The 17,539-nt window shown below is 45.8% G+C and overlaps 1 protein-coding gene across 3 annotated transcripts in view; it reads right to left on the reverse strand.

Moving 5' to 3' along the window:
• The window catches only part of SDHB (succinate dehydrogenase complex iron sulfur subunit B), a 31,368-nt gene extending 16,861 nt beyond the window's left edge, over positions 1 to 14,507 (reverse strand). The window contains exons 1-3 of one of the 3 annotated variants that reach the window (XM_045475814.1): positions 14,290 to 14,372; positions 9,110 to 9,189; positions 3,816 to 3,943 (exon numbers count right to left, since the gene is read on the reverse strand). In XM_045475814.1, the coding sequence (XP_045331770.1) occupies positions 3,816 to 3,844 (29 nt within the window). In that variant the 5' untranslated portion in view covers positions 3,845 to 3,943; positions 9,110 to 9,189; positions 14,290 to 14,372. Of the gene's footprint in view, positions 1 to 3,815; positions 3,944 to 9,109; positions 9,190 to 14,289 lie in introns of all 3 variants that reach the window. The other 2 variants (XM_045475812.1, XM_045475813.1) reach the window with 2 other exon arrangements.
• Between the last annotated feature and the right edge of the window lie 3,032 nt (positions 14,508 to 17,539).

A 17,539-nucleotide genomic window follows, 5' to 3' on the forward strand; every position in this document is an offset into this window, starting at 1 on the left:
TGTACCATTTCATGTACTGTAAGAACCCTCCAACCTTATAGGTCAACCCACTCCCAGCCCTTATGCTGGTCATCACACACATTACAACTGTGTAAGCGGTCTGTTACACAACACAGTATTAGATTTTTAACAGTCATATGTATACTTTAATGGAATTAAGAGGAAAAATGGTTTCCTATTTACCATAGCTAGTGCTTTTCATTCCTTCTCCTTTCCTCCTTCTCAACAGGCAAGATAACTTCTCACACTGCACTTAGTACAGGTCTTCTGGCTGTGAATTCTTGGATTTTTTATTACCTGAAAATGTCTTCATTCCATCCTCACCATTTTGCGGAGTACAGGATTCTGGCTGACGGTGTTTTTCTTTTAGTAATTAAGCGATGGCATTTCATGGTCCTTTGGCATCTACAATCATTGAGTAAACAATCATTTGTATCGTTTCCCAGGCTGTAATGTGTTTTATCGTTCCTGCTTTCAAGATTTCCTCTTTCATTCTGATCTTCAGCAATTGGAGTATGATGTTCCTGGGTGTAGTTTTCCTTGTATTTACCTTGTCTGAAGTTCATGCTTCCTGAATGTGTCAATTGTGTCTCTCACCAGCCTGGGGAATTCTTGGTCATTAGTTCTTCAAGTATTTTTTTTTGCCCTTTCTCTTTCTCCACTCCTTCTGGGACTCCAATGACATATGTTAAACCTTCTGATATCATTCCAATCTTTTTAGTCTCAAGAACACGTGATTCTTGTTAATGTATTTTCAGGGTCACTGAATCTTCCTGCTGTCTTCAATCTGCTATCCAGTAAATTTTCTATTTCAGATATTGCTGTTTTCAGTTCCAGATTTTCCGTTTGGTTCTTTTTTTTTTTTTTTTTTTAATTTTTTTTTAAACGTTTATTTATTTTTGAGACAGAGAGAGACAGAGCATGAACGGGGGAGGGGCAGAGAGAGAGACACAGAATCGGAAACAGGCTCCAGGCTCTGAGCCATCAGCCCAGAGCCTGACGCGGGGCTCGAACTCACAGACCGTGAGATCGTGACCTGAGCCGAAGTCGGACACTTAACCGACTGAGCCACCCAGGCGCCCCACGTTTGGTTCTTTTTAAAAGTTTCTATTTCCCTGCTGAGATTTTCTAGCTCGTGAGCATCTTTTCCTTTACGAGCATAGGGATAACTCCTTAAAATGCACATCTAGTTCCAACACCTGGACTGCTTCAGGGCTGGGTGGCCTCCATTGCTGGTCTTTCCATTTGAGTATGGGTCAGGTTTCACTGTTTCTTCATATGATTAGTAATTCTGGACTATGTGCTGGACTTTGTGAATAAATGACGTGGCAACTCTGGATTTTATTGTGTTTCTCTATAGAGTATCGATTAAAAAAAAAATCCTTTTAAAATAGTTTTTTATTTTAAGTACACTCCATGCCCAATGTGGGGCTTAAACTCACGACCCTGGGATCAAGAGTTGCATGCTCTACCGACTGAGCCAGCCAAGGGCCCCTGAGTTGTTTTGTTTTTTTTTTAAAGCAATAATTAATATGGGCTGAACTTCAGACTTGGGCAGTTCACAAACAGACTTTGGGGCTCCCCCTCTATGTTTCTTTCCAGGACTGCCCCCTCGTTTACTGGTTCCTGTGGTAGCTATAGAACATCAAGCTAGTAAGACTGTGGTTTTATTGGCCTTGTACCTCTGCTTCCACTGGGGCTTGCCCTCAGGTCACAGAGTGTAAAACCCAGTAACATTCTGTTCTTCCAAGTGTCAACTCATTCCTAGTGTCTCCGGTCACTCTGCTGTGCCTGTAGGTCATTACTGCTTGTCTTCTGTCCAGAGTTTATAGCTGTTACTCGAGAGTTAGTACGATGAAAGCTACTCTGCTGTAACCGGAGAAGAATGCAATTACTCTTTACGCTTTTTAGCGTCAAAAAATAGTTATGGGGGCACCTGGGTGGCTCAGTCGGTTAAGTGTCCGACTCTTGATTTCGGCTCAGGTCACGATCTCAGGGTTCACGGGATTGAGCCCTGCATCAGGCTCTGTGCTGATAACACGGAGCCTGCTTGGGAGTCTCTCTCTCTCTGCCCCTCCCCTGCTTGTGCTCTCTCTCTCTCAAAATAAATAAACATTAAAAAGTTAGTTATGAATTTAACTCTTCTGAAGTTTCATCCACATTCTGTAGGTTTTGATTTGCATTGTTTTTATTCTCCAAGTATCCAACAATATTTGAAATGATTCCTTAATAAAAGTAGTTGTTTAAAAGAGTGCTTTTTAACTTCCATGTAGTTAGAGTTTTTTGTTGGGTATTTGGTAAGTGTCTGTCTGACAAGGTTATATATCAACTAACTCTAGTGCTTAATAGAACTTACATGTTGGTAAAGTCAAAGAAAGCATTTAGAATAGTAGTTTTCTTTTTTTTAATTTTTATTTTTATTTTTTATTTTTTATTTTTTTTAATTTTTTTTTTTTCAACGTTTATTTATTTTTGGGACAGAGAGAGACAGAGCATGAACGGGGGAGGGGCAGAGAGAGAAGGAGACACAGAATCGGAAACAGGCTCCAGGCTCTGAGCCATCAGCCCAGAGCCCAATGCGGGGCTCGAACCCACAGACCGCGAGATCATGACCTGGCTGAAGTCGGACGCTTAACCGACTGCGCCACCCAGGCGCCCCAGAATAGTGGTTTTCAAATCTTTTTTTTTTTGTGCCATGGAAGCTTTTGTTCAAAACACATAAAGTCCTTATTCATTTACAAATAAAACATATTATGAAATAGGACAGTTCTGATTACACTGGAGAGGGGAGAGGTGGTGCAGTGGGGAGCTGGGGAGCCCAGCTCACCAGATTTTCTTCCGTTTGGCTGCCTGTGGAGGTCCTCCGGGGTGGAAGATGATGAGAGTGGTTCAGAAAGAGGTGAGGACTCACCCCGCTGTCGCTGGCTTTGAAGACGGGGAGTATGAGCTGCGGGGTGCATGGCCTCTAAAACCTGGGGGCGGCCCTTAGCTTACAGCCAACAAGAAACCAGGGACCTCAGTGTTGCAACCATAAGGAACTGAATTCTGCCAACAGCCCAAGGGAACAGAAAGCGGATTTCCCCAGTCTCCAGAAGAAACAGGGCCTGCTGACACCTCGACCCATGGTCTGATGACACGTTCACCAGACTTCTAACCTGCAGAACTGAAAAGTAATAAATCCAGGCGTTTTAAGTCACTAGGTCTGTGGCACTTTGATATGACAGAAAGACAAATAACACAGAGGCATGGATCTCTGCTACTATTTTAACTGCATCGCTATCTTGTCATATTACCATTCCAGAGACATTTACGGTGTCCGTCCAGCTCTACCAGTACTCCTAGAGACTTGTCATCCTCTGGGGGGGCCCGGGTGGCTCAGTTGGTTAAGTGTCCACCTCTCGATTTTGGCTCAGGCCACGATCTCATGGTTCGGGAGTTCGAGCCCCACGTCGGGCTCTGCGATGACTGTGGGGGGCCTGCTTGTGATTCTCTTTCCATCTCTCTCTGCCCCTCCCCCACTCATGTGCACGTGCTCTCTCTCTCAGAAAGAAACTTTATTTAAAAAAAAAAAAAAGAAATTTGTCATCCTCTGATTTGGGGAAAGGAAAGGAATTTTACAAAAGTTATTCTTCCTGGTATTAATTATCTTCTCGAATCAGGCGCCTACCTCATTCGTTTGAAAAAGAGACAGTAAATTCCAGGGCCACTGGATGATCTGTTTTTAAACCTTCCGCAGATGTGAAAAGCAGGTCCCTGACTCGGATCAACAGCTCACCTTCACTTAGCAAACATCTAGCTCTCACAGAGATACTCACTTATTCAAATCAATTTCATAAGTTTGCATACGAGGCTTATCTCCCGTCTTGTCTGGGTCCCATCGGTAGATGGCAAACTTCTTGATTCGGGGAGCTGTGGCTGCCGCTGTCTGTGCCCCCCGGCAGGCCTGGAATTGAAAAGGTTCACAAGAAGGGGGGGAAAAAACTGTTAAAAATGCAAGACAAATCCTACTGTTTAGCTGGTGCTATAAACTACAGCACTGGCTACAAACCCACACATAACTGTCTTCTTGCAAAAGGCATTCAATATCCATCAAATATTAAGCACCTAGCACGTCACGTACCAGACATGGTGCTGGGGGCTAGTGAAATAGCACTTAACGAAACAGTCTTTGCCCTCACGGAATCTACTTTAAGCAAGAGAGAAATTAAATATTTATGACAAAGTATAAAGAGGGAAGAATACAGAAAAGACTTACACTAGTACAAGAGATCAGGGAAGGCCCCATAAATGATAATGAAGCTGACTTGGTGAGTAGGGATTAGAGAGTGTTACAAACTGAGGGAACAACACGTGTAGAGGCCTGGATGGGGGAGAGCACAGCACATCTGGGAGAAAAGTCCAATATGAGTCAGGGGGGCTTGAGTAAGGTCGGAGGAGTGGGAAATGTGAGGAAGTCAAGATTCTGATGTTACCCTAAGAGCAATGAGAAGCCAGAACGAATTATCAGGTGGATGACATAATCATTTTTATTTTTGAGAACGGTATCACTGGCTACAAAGGAAGAATTGTCAGGCAACATGTGGAGAAACCAGTAGAAAGCTACTGGCAGTAGAAAGCTGCCAGTGTTTCTAGATTAGGTGTCTCCATCAGTCTGGGCTATTGTAACAAGACATCAAAGACCGGGTGGCTTAAACACGACAAATTTCTCATGGTTCTGGAGGCTGGGAAGTCCAAGATCAAGGTCTCAGGCAGACTTGGTGTCTGATGAAGACCCTCTTCTTGGTTGACAGACGGCCACCTCCTTGCTGTCTCATGTGGCGGAGACAGAGATCTCACGTCCTTTCCCCTCTGTGTAAGGGCACTAATCCCATCGTAAGAGCTCTACCCTCATGACCTCATCTAAACCTGATTCCCTCTCATACGTTCCATCTTTAAATACCATCATAATGGGGATTAGAGTTTCGATGTTTGAACTTGGGGGAACACGAACGTTCAGCTCACAGCACTGCAGCAGGAAAGACGGTGAAGAATACTGTAAAACAGAACCCATGTAGGGAACTAACCAACACCCGAGTCCTGTTCTCCATGATGATTCTATCCCACCTCCTGGACACTTACGTCTCTGCCAGTGGGTCTCACACGGTGAGCCGAGCAACTCCAGAGTGCTACCACCTTAGAGGTGGCTACGAGAGGGTCAGGTTAAGAGGGCTGGTCTCTGGTTAATTCCGTCCTTCACCAGAACAGCTTCCCCATAACATATTTACAAAAAGGGTGCTGTTGCTCAAAAGTTTTATATTTAAATTCACACTCATTTTTAAGGCCACAATTTATTATTGCCAGGAACTGTAGTAAATGCTTTATACTAATTACTCCACTGAGTCTTTGTATGAGAAAAATGAGGCTCAGCGACCGAGCGATGGGCCCATGATAACACAGCTGACAAGAGGAGTTATGACTGGAACCCAAGTCTGTCTGACCCCAGAGCCGATGCTCCTGAACACTGTACTAGTCTATTTATTTGTGAATATTTGGAGGTTTCTTCTTGGCTCTGTCTCCTTTTTATGTCTCAATGCCTTGAGGGCATGTGTATTAAGAGTTCTCCAGAGAAACAGAACCAATAGTGTGTCTATCCATATAAATACATGATACATATGAAAGGTATATATACACATATACATATACATAAAAAGAGATTTTTTTTTTTTATGAGAAATTGGCTCACATGATTATAGAGGATAGAAAGTCCCAAGAGCTGCAGTTAGCAAGCGGAGAGCGAGGAGAGCTAATGATGTAAATCTAGTCAAAGCCTGAAGGTCCATGAACCAGGAGAGCCGATGATGCGGTTCTAGGCCAAAGGCCAGCAGGCTTAAGACCCAAGAAGAGTCGATGTTTCAGTTCGAAAGCAGTCAGGCAGGAAGAATTCCTTCTTATTTGGAGGAAGGGGAGCCTTTTGGTCTATTCATGCCTTCAACTGATTGGATAAGGCCCACCTACATCAGGAAGGTCAATCTGCATTACTGGGTCTATTGATTTAAATGTTAACCTCCTCTAAAAACACCCTCACAGAAACACCCAAAATGTGTGACCAGCTATCTGGCACCCTGTGGCCCAGCTGACACATAAAACTAATCATTCACAGCATGGAACAGGTTCTATTTTGCATCTTCTAGCATACCTGGTCCAGGCCTTTGTGTATAGCATTTCAATTCGTGGTTAGGAAAAATTGAAGACAAACGCAAGAAATTATGCTGGAATTTAAAATAAAATTAAATTAAAAAAAAAAGAAAAAAGTACAAAGCAAAGAGCATTAGGCAAATGCAAACATGCTGTCCCCATTCCACAGTCCTTGAAGACCTTTCCATCGAGGTGAACACACAAGGCGGCCACCGCTGGCTCTACCCTGGGAGCAGAGCAGGGATCCTGTCAGTCCAACGGCAGTTAGAAGCTGAGCCCCTGGTCTGTATGCAGAAACACACAGACTATATCCCAGGCCAGCTAACTCTCTTACAAACTGGTAAAAACAGACAAAACTGGGGAGGTTAATGGTGTAATTACAAGAGGTGCGATGGTGTTTCTTACTTGCTGGCAAAAAACGTCCCAAATTAAGTGAGGCTGAAAATATAAACCTCAGCTACCAGGAGGAAAAAAGGAAAGATGGGAAGATGAAAGTGAAGGTGAAGAGAAAAGCAGATTTTTCCTTTATCACCAGGCTGGCTAACGTCAGCAATAAAAGGAAAGTCATTTCTACAAAAGAACATCTTCCATTAGGGACTTCCATTTTTTTTTTTTTTTTCTTCTTTAGCAGGATTCTATTCCATGCTATTGTATTTTACTTATTCTTAAAAAGCTCTCTGCAGGGCCTGAACTCATGACTCCAAGATTAAGAGTCGCTCCCTTCACCAACTGAGCCAGCCAGGCGTCCCTAGGGACTCCATTTTGTAAAACAGGAACATTTGGCTAACGCCACCTTGTGGCACTTAAGACAAAGTGAAGGAAGTGAAAAGAAAAGATCACTGAAGATACTCCAGCAGGCTTCTGCTTGCTTAGTGCTTCACCTTGTTTTGGTTAGATGATAAAGTCTACTTCAATACGATAAAACTCACCAATTTTAAGTGTACAGTTTGAAGAGTTTTAATAAAGTGGTATAACTACTACCATAATTATGAGGGCACACTTCCACCTAGAAAGTTCTCTAGTGTTCCTTTACAATCAGTGCCCACTCCCTCCCCCTTGCAACTGATCTGCTTTCTATCACTACAGATTTTTTTTACAGAATTTCATTTTTTAAAATATTTATTAATTTTTGAGAGAGAAGAACAAGCAGGGGAGGGGCAAAGACAGGGGACAGAAGATCCAAAGTGGGCCCTGCGCTAACAGCAGAGGGTCTGATGTGGGGCTCAAACTCATGATCCGCGAGATCCTGACCTGAGCTGAAGTCATACAATTAACCCACTGAGCCACCCAGGCACCCCTGCCCCCTTTTACAGAATTTCATATAAATGCAATCAGACAGTGCATCCTGGGTCTAGCTTTTACCACCTAATATAATGCTTCTGGATTTCCCTCATGCTGTCACATATATCCAGTCTGTTGCTTTGTTAAAAAATTAAACTTTCCATTCTGAGATAACTGTAGAATCACATGCATTTTTAAGAATTAATAATGAGACCCCTCATACCCTTTACTCAATTTCCCCCAATGAAAACAGTCCCGATCTATAGCACAATCTCAAAACATCAGCACTGATAACGGTCAAGACACAGAGCATTCCCACCCCTGAAAAGACCCCCGGGATTGCTTTATCAAAGTCGCTCCCCTCATACCTCCCCCCTTAGTCCTTCACTCCTGTAATTTTGTTATTTCAACAATGTTCTATAAATGGAATCATCTAGTATGGAACCTTTTGATTGGTTTTTCTCCATTCAGCAGAATTCTCTGGAGATTCATCCAAGTCGTGTGCACCTCAACAGTTTCTTTTTACTACTGAGTAGTGCTGCATGATATGATGGACCCTAGTTTGTTCAGCCATTCTCCCACTAGAGGACCTCGGGGCTGTTTCCAGTTTTTGGCTATTATGAATGATTTTATAACGAGTATGTGTGAACATATCTCCACTTCTCTGGGATAAATAAACGCCCAGGAAGGTAACTCCTGGATTCTAGGACAATTGCATATCTCGTTTTTTTTTTACAAAATCACCAAATTATTTCCCAGAGTGGGTGGCTGCCTTGCCTGTGGTAGGTGGTAGAGAGAGGGAGAAAAATAAAATGCATTAAAAAAAATACCTAACTCCTTAAAAAAGAAACTTTTTTTTTTAACACTAAAATATTGGTAAAGCTTGGACTTTTAAAAAAACTTGGGACTTTGAGGTTGTCAATTACAGCTTCATAGCCGTGAAGCCTGATTTAGAAGTACTGTCTGAGGGCAACAGGCATCCAGCCGTATCAAGCTTGGTCTCATTCCCACAAAGCCTGCCAAAGGTGACCGTGGATTCCTGCAACGGATCCTCACCTTAACAACTCTTTCTAATACTTATGTCTGCTTCATATCCACTCTACAAAACTACAAAGGTCTAGACTTGATCATGCAGATCTTCCCAAAAGTGACTAGGTTTTTTAGACATCATTTACAAAGTCTTATCTTGTGAACGATGTGAGCAAGAAACCACAAGGGTGCATCACAACAGAGCACCATGAGGAACCCCAAACGTAAGTTGTGGGGTGCCCCCAAAACATAACTAATTCTTTTTTTTTTTTTAATTTTTTTTTTCAACGTTTATTTTATTTTTGGGACAGAGAGAGACAGAGCATGAACGGGGGAGGGGCAGAGACAGAGGGAGACACAGAATCAGAAACAGGCTCCAGGCTCTGAGCCATCAGCCCAGAGCCCGACACGGGGCTCGAACTCACGGACCGCGAGATCGTGACCTGGCTGAAGTCGGACGCTTAACCGACTGCACCACCCAGGCGCCCCCATAACTAATTCTTTAAAAAACACCGAATTTAAGTTTATTTTGAGTTAAAAACATGTTTTACACAACACTTGGAGGGATAATGGGGGCGGGCGGCAAACAGGAATGAGGAGAGAAGATGCAAAAAATAAAAATTACCAGAGGTGGTTGTGGTTCTAAACTGAAGGAGTTTGCTTGTCTTGAGCTGCACTAAGAGTTAATCCACAGGATTATGGCAGCTGTGATAAGAACAAATACATTTATGCAATAGAGAAACGTGAAAATTTGTTATGTCGGTGTTCTAGTAGAAGTAAAAAAAAAAAAAAAGAAAAAAGAAAATAATGGCTTTCGTTCACTGAGCCCCTACCGTGTAAGAAATGTTGTACTAAATTGTCTCTAATCTTTATAACATCTCTACAAAGGGAAGTTTTATTATTCTCATTAAAAAATTAAAATGGGGCGCCTGGGTGGCTCAGTTGGTTAAATGTCCAACTCTTGATTTTGGCTCAGGTCATGATCTCAGGGTTGTGGGATTGAGCCCCACGTCTGGCTCCGTGCTGAGTGTGGAGCCTGTTTGGGATTCTTTCTCTCTCTCTCTGCCCCTCTCCCTGCTCATTCTCTCTCTAAAATAAAAATAAAAAATAGGGGCTCCTGGGTGGCTCACTTGGTTAAGTGTCCGACTTCGGCTCAGGTCATGATCTCAAGGTGTTGGAGTTTGAGCCCTGTGTTGGGCCCTTGCCAACAGCTCAGAGCCTGGAGCCTGTTTCGGATTCTGTGTCTTCCTCTCTCTCTGCTCCCTCCCCGCTCATGCTCTGTCTCTATCTCTCAAAAATAAATAAACGTAAAAAATAAAAATAAAAATAAAAAATAAAATAAAAATCATAGACCAAAAGAGCCAGGATTCAAATACAGGTTTCTTTGTTTTTGTTTTTAATCTCCAAAGCCCGACCTTTTACCCATTATACATGTGGCAGAAATGCAAATCCAATGCTGAAGAGCACAAAGATAATTCCTTTTCTCAAACAAATCCAAGGGACACTGAATTCATACAATTAGTAAGATCTTGCACAGTAGCTGGCCCAGACACACTCATTTATTTGTTCAATAAATAATTACAGAGTGGCTAATATGTTCCAGGGGCTGTTCTAGGCCCTGGGGATCAGGGCAAAACACACACACACTCTGATCCTTATGGAGCTTATGGTGACTGGAGACACACACAAATAACATCTATAGTAATGTCAGGGGGTGATAAGCACAATGGAGAGGGTGGCCAGGGAACTCTTCACTGAAAAGGTGACAGACAGCTAAGCGAAGACCTGAAAGAGGTGAGTAAGCAAGCCATACCCAACTCAGGGGAAGAGCAAATTGGGCAGAGGGGACACTGAGCCCAAATCTTGAGGTGAAAATGTGTTTGAGGAGCAACAAGGCAGTCAGTGTAGTTGAGAATGGAGTGAGCTACAGGGGCAGGAATGGGAGGGGAGATTGGGAAGTTAATGGGACAGCCAGATCACATAGGATCCTGTAAGGTTCTTTTTTTTTTTTTTTTTTTTAAACATTTATTTATTTTTGAGAGACAGAGAGAGGCAGAGCATGAGCAGGGGAGGGGCAGAGAGAGAAGGAGACACAGAATCTGGAAGCAGGTTCCAGGCTCCGAGCTGTCAGCACCGAACCCGATGCAGGGCTCGAACCTATGAATCACGAGATCATAACCTGAGCTGAAGTTGGAAGCTTAACGGGCCAAACCACCCAGGCGCGCCCCCCCCCCTCTTTTTTTTTAAAGTAATCTCTGTGCTGGAACTCATGACCCGGAGATCAACAGTCTCATGCTCTACCGACTGAGCCAGCCAGGTACCCCCTAGCAAATTTCTTTAAATACACTCAATGAGTTGTATATTTGAGATTCCAACTTTGGAGAATATTCTATCTTTCTCTTTTTAAATTAAGTACACTCTATGCCCAACATGGGCCTTGAACTCATGACCTCAAGATCAAGAGTCGCGTGCAGTACTGAATGAGCCAGCCAGGTGCCCCGACCTTGTAATGGTTTTTGCTTTTACCGTAAGATGAGAAAATACTGGTTTTGAGCAGAGGAGTGACAGAGTCAGATTTAAGCTTTGAAAGGATTATTTTGGTTTGTGTTGAGAATCAAAGATGAAAGTGAGAAAACCACACAAGAATTACAGTATACGGTAATTAGCTAAGGGATGTTGGCAGCTTGAACCAGGCTGGTGGCTGTGGATGGTAAGAAGCGGTAAGTTTTGTTTTGTTTTTGCCTTTTTTTAGAAGTGGTAAGTTTCTGAATACATTTAAGAAGGAACTGACAGGATTTCCATGCAGACTGGATGTGACAGTGGGGCAAAGAGCAAGGATGACTGCAGTTTTTGGCCCAAGCCCCATGGAAGATGGAGGTGCCATCACCTGAGAAGGAAGGACAAAGCGGGGCTGTGTGTGGTGAGGGGTAGGTACTAGGAGCTGGGTTTTGGGCCAACAAAGTTTGTGATGTATTATCAGATATCCAGGTGGATATTAAAAAAAAAAAGTTTTTTAAATGTTTATTTAATTTGAGACAGAGAGAGAGCAATAGGGGTGGGGCAGAGAGAGAGAGAGAGAGAGAGAGAGAGAGAGAGAGAGAATCCCAAGCAAGGTCCATGCTGGCAGCACAGAGCCGTCTTTTGTTTTTTGTTTTTTAATTTTTTTTAACGTTTATTTATTTTTGAGACAGAGAGAGACACAGCATGAACGGGGGAGGGTCAGAGAGAGAGGGACACACAGAATCTGAAACAGGCTCCAGGCTCTGAGCCGTCAGCACAGAGCCCGACGCGGGCTCAAACTCACGGACCGCGAGATCGTGACCTGAGCCGAAGTCGGCCGCTTAACCGACTGAGCCACCCAGGCGCCCCACAGAGCCGTCTTTTGTATAGGGGTAGGGAGTATTAATATCTACCTTATAAACTGGAGGGTCAACCTTCTAACATAGCCCAGAAAATAATTTCTGCTTTTCAATGTTGGCAATATCATCAGTTTCTGATTGGCAGATGGGCATCCTAAGACCTGCCAGTGCTAAGAACAATGAGATACACAAATGAAAGCGGGCAGTACTTGCCCTAATGGAATTCACGATCTAGATGAAGAAATAAGGCAATACAATTGCAGGTAATACATTACAGCTAAACACTTATAGGCAGAACTATGGTTCAGTGCGGACTAATGCATGAAAGGAATTCAGAAGAGCCATTCTACTGTGTCTTAGAGTCCGAGGCACCTGAACATCACTCAGATAATACACCAAGCTCATTTCGGGATTCTTTTGAGGTGACTTTCGTGGGTATGAATGCACATTCCTACGAGGGGGAGTGGACAGGAGGCAGCTCTCTATTTCTCTAGCCTCAGGAGGCTCTGCAACGGCCTCACCTGGAATTATGAAACTGACCTATGAAACCAACCTTCTGCTCAACTCATTCATGGAAGAGGGACCTGAGCTTTGGAACTCGCTCTCATTGGTGGAGCTCTCACAACTTGACTGCTTGCTCAGCAACTATGAAAGGAACTGGTAAACAAGGTCATTACTACTCATTAATGCTCAGCGGATACAAACTTCAAGCTCTGACAGGCAGTCCTCCTTCCCTATCTCCCCTTTTTAGAAAGACTATAAAATGACTCATTCAAGTTCATATACAGCACATTGGAAAGAACTAGCATTTGAAGGCAGGCCGTATGCACTGTGTTATGCAGCCAGGGCTGTATTTAAAATGAGAGAGATTCTCATGTCAGTGCAAAAGTATTTCTGGTTCACCTGTGCCCAGATCTGGGCTAAGAGTTTTTCCCATATTATGTAACAAACAGACAAACAAGCTGGATTTTGGTCTTAGATCTACCACTTTTCAGCTGTGATATTTCGAGCAAGTAAAAAATTTTCTCTCTGGGGCCTCAGTGTTGAAACTTCTAAAAAGGAGGTAAGAACTACTATTCGCCCACGTTGCAGGGGTTGTTGAGGAGCTGAGAGGAGGAGACAGACTTCAAAGGGATTTGTAGGGGCACCCGGGGGGCTTGGTGGGTTAAGTGTTCAACTTCGGCTCAGGTCATGATCTCACGCTCTGTGAGTTCGAGCCCCGCGTCGGGCTCTGTGCTGACAGCTCGGAGCCTGGAGCCTGCTTCAGAATCTGTGACTCCCTCTCTCTCTGCCCCTGCCCTGCTCATACTCCATCTTTCTCTGTCTCTTGAAAAATAAATAAATGTGGGGCGCCTGGGTGGCGCAGTCGGTTGAGCGTCCGACTTCAGCCAGGTCACGATCTCGCGGTCCGGGAGTTCGAGCCCCGCGTCGGGCTCTGGGCTGATGGCTCAGAGCCTGGAGCCTGTTTCCGATTCTGTGCCCCCTCTCTCTCTGCCCCTCCCCCGTTCATGCTCTGTCTTTCTCTGTCCCAAAAATAAATAAACGTTGAAAAAAAAAATTAAAAAAAAAAAAAAAGAAAAATAAATAAATGTAAAAAAAAAAAAAAAAAAAGGGATTTGTAAATTCTTAGTTCCTTATGTGTGCAATGCCAATTTCCCTTCCCCTTCCAAATAAATCTTCCATTTGGAATGGAGATAAGTGTGTAGAGTCCTAATACAAGGGGTGTGGGGAAACTTATCACCGCAAACTGAGTAGTAAATAAGGGCAGCACCAGGCTCAGTTCCTATGGGATCCATGCCAAAACTCTGCGCTTGGTGCCGTCGTAAGCCCTTTACAGACAGGGACACTGAGTCAGTGTCATCCGACACTGCTTTAAGGCACCTTTCCCGCAGCCCCCCACCCCCACCGGGAAGGGCCCAGATCCTTCAGGGATCTGATTTGCCTCCATTTTCCCTTTCCTCTGCCCTTTATCAATTCCGGTCCAGTCTCTGTTTACTGAGCCCCCAACCCTGCACCCTGGAGGAGAGACCTCGATTCCCAGGTCCCATTCCTCCCACTCCCGCAGGCCTGTGTCTTCCACAGAGGCTAGTTTGAGGACAGAGAACGGGCTTAGAGCCCAAACGTTTGGATTCGAATTCGGCTACAACAGTCACTCGCTTGCCACATGACCTTGGGCACCTCAAGACCCCCCCCCCCCGAATACTATCCCCTTAACTTAAAAAAAAAAAGTCTCCGCCCTGATAAACTCCCAGGCTGCGGCGAGGCGCAGAAGGATAACGGACTGGGATGCACCAGGACCAAACCCGCGCGCGACACAGCGGGAGCGGGTCCTTCCACTCCCTGTGGCCTTGTCCTGTGCTCCCTCGCCCTCCTCCACGGCCCCCTCAGCGCCAGGCTGCCTCCATGACTCTCATGCCTGCCCTCTTCCTTCGGCCCCGCAGCTCACCTGCAGGCAGGCTCCGCCAAGGGCCGTGGCCGGGAACCGGCGCCTCAAGGAGACTCCGACCGCCGCCGCCGCCATCTTGGCTCCTGACGTCAAGCCCCACCCCTTAACCCTGAGGTCGCTCTCCGCCGTCGTCCCGCCGAGCACCGCGGCGCCCAGCCGGCATCCACCGAGGCCCCGCTAGCCGGGCAGGAGCCGCCGAGTGGGAGGCGGTTCCAGTTTCCCCGGTGGGAGGAGGGAAGGCGGAGAAAGCCAACGCGAGCGTGCGCAGTTGCGGTGTGCGCGGCGCATGCTAATGAGCCTCCCGCCTTTCTAAGGTGACCTTCCGAGAAGGGAGCGGAGTCGGAGAGGGGGAGTGTTGGGACGGCTGGGGAGTTCAGTCCGTATATAGCCCCCTTTTCTTCCTGAAAATTTGTCAGCAGTATCACTCATCTCTTAGTGATGAGCTTAGTGGCTTTGGTCAGACATTTGTCAGACACGGTGTTGTTTGCCCGAGACTGTCCTGGTTTCAGCACGGCTTACTTAGCCATTTAGCAGTAGAATCCATTGCTTGAACACCTGCTATACGCCTAGCGTTAGGATCCATCATCTCACTTAAGACCCAAAACAGTCTTACGGGAGAGGTCTGTGCATGAAGTCTCCACTTTGGGCATCTCAGCTGCTTTCCCCAACCTCTCCGTGGCTCATCCCAGGACCAGCCTCCCTCTGGGGGCTTGATGACCTCAGTCTTCCGAGTCACATGGTGTCCTGGGTCACCTGGGGCGTTTATGCAGGTAGTTAGCTTTCCAGGTACTTGTGTTTGTCAGGAATGATGTTTCCCTTCTCTGCCTGCTTGTTTGTGACATACGAAGGGCATCTTTTCATAGTCTTTCGTTTCCTCACAGCTCATGTACGTGCGGCTGGGGAAATTAAGATGGCCAGGCAAATTGGTTTGTTGGGGCTAAGTTTCTGGAGCCCTGGGCTGGAACCAGCCAGCTACACTGCTGTCTGATCTCATTAAAGGAGGTGTGTAGTGAGGTCACAAGAAACAGCCTGGACCCCTGGGTCTAACCTTGAATCTTCCCTAGGCTGTGTGACCTTGAACAAGTCCCTCCCCATCTCTGGCCTATAGTTTCCTTGCCTGTAGCATCAGGGTGTTGGGCCGGCTGATTTAGGGTTCTGGGATTCATGTGACTGTCTTGGGGCGCTGTCTTGGCGGTGACTATGGACAAGGCTGAGGTCACCTTGGCTTTCCACTGAGGCTGACCCAGCACTGGAATAGGGCTTCTCCAAGTCTGCCTCAGGGCCTCTTGGGCCACCCAACCTGGATGGAATCATGGGAAGATTATCACCCTCTCTCTAACTCCTCCTGGCTGAATCGTCTTCTGAGATGAAGGGAGAGCATCCTCTCCCTCCAAGGAACGTGTTCCTAAAGAATGGGGCCCGTTGGCATTTTCACGACTCTTTTGTCTCCAAGGCCGATGCTACTCCTAGATAAGTGATAACTCTTTTACTGTACCCAGGTCACCTTGGAAAGAGCCATCTGAGGCCAGCAGAAGTGAGACCTTGATTTATGGAGGGGCTCCTGGTGCCAATGGGCCCACGCGCCCTGCAGTCACATCGTTCCTGGGCTTCATGGGGATTTGGGGAGCTCAGAGTTATGGAGGAACAAATTCCTGGGCGGCTGCACCTCCGCCCTGAACTTTGGGATTCCAGAAAGGCACAGCTGCACGGCTTAGAGGTTTTCATGGCCAGCTCCTGACAGATCTTCCCAAGGTGTCCTCATGGTGAGAACCAAGGTTTTTTTCTTTGTCAGTTTCCATTTGTCTAGCGAGTGAAGTATGGCTTTTCAACAGTTGGCTAGTCACTTTAAGTTTATGCGGAACCTCATCGCTTATAAATGTGTTTACATAAACAGTCTGCTTCGTCCTCATAACAACCCTTCCAGTTGGAATAACTCCTCCCCCTCCCCCCCGCCCCCATTTTACAGACTTTCTTAGTCTTTGGGTAATGAGAAAGGTGAGCAATCTGGGGTGAGAATCTTGCTTCAGGAGTGCTTTCTTTCCCAAGGGCTGGAAATCCACTCGAGAGTTACAAATTAAACCCCAAGAGCATTGTGTTGTATCCACTGTCATTTGTACAATCAACTCTATTTCTAGTGTCTTGTGATTTAGGGCAACCTGTACTGATTCCCCTCCTCCACCCCCAACCAGAGGGCCAAGGATTTAAGAGAGATTTATTTTATTTTATACACATATATATATTTATTTATTAAATATGAAATTTATTGTCAAATCAGTTTCATACAACACCCAGTGCTCATCCCAACAGGTGCCCTCCTCAATACCCATCACCCACCCTCCCCGCCCTCCCACCCCCCAAAAGAGATTTATCAGGTAAGATTTAGGGGAGAAATATCAGATAATTTTATTGCCTGGGAGAGTTATTTGTCTCCAAGAAAAACCCACCTCACCCCAATTCATCTCTGTGGTGGGACTTAGGATCCGTGCCATCCAAAATTTGGGATTTCATGCTCCTTCGACCAATGGGCTGTCACTCTCTCCCATCTCTCTGGCTGACCCCCTCCCGCCCTTTGTCCAGCTGTCTCCTGAGCATCTGTCTGGGTGTCCCAATGGCCTCTGAAACTCAACCTGTCCCCAGTCATACATACCACCTGAGGCGCTCACATCTCTCTTTTCAGCACCATCTACCCCGTCTCTAGGCAGAAACCTAGTGTGCACCTGACTCTTCCCCCTGCCACATCCAGTCAACCACCAACCCCTAGCATGGCCTCCAAGGTCTCCAGGTCAGCTGCCACCTCGAGAGGTGCACAGCTGCTCCTGTGTACCAGGCCCTCTGCAGGGCACTCTGGGGACGTTTTCTCTGTCTAATCATTACAGCAACCCCACGAGGTAGGGATTTGTGTCCTTCATTTCAAGTTGAGGCAGCTGAGTCTCAGAGAGGGTCAACGCCTCACCTAAGTCACACAGCCGGGAGGTCAGGTCAGTATCCTCTGTTAGAGAGACGGCTGGGCTCTGGGCCTGCCACCCAAGGAACACAGTGGTTCGCGGGCTCTTGGGAACGTAGTGGCAGCTACTGTGTCTGGTCCACCTGCAGAGGGGGCCCCTGCCTCACGGAACTGCCCAAGGCTCCCTAATAGCCCTTTTCAACCTGCCCTTAGAAAGGGCTTATCTAGCCCCTCTTCCCTCCAAACCCCACCATATAATTAGACTTCTCAAAATATTCTCTCCGAGTGGGATGGGGACAATCATAT

This window comes from Leopardus geoffroyi, chromosome C1 (assembly GCF_018350155.1).
Source record: "Leopardus geoffroyi isolate Oge1 chromosome C1, O.geoffroyi_Oge1_pat1.0, whole genome shotgun sequence".
NCBI lineage: Eukaryota > Metazoa > Chordata > Mammalia > Carnivora > Felidae > Leopardus > Leopardus geoffroyi.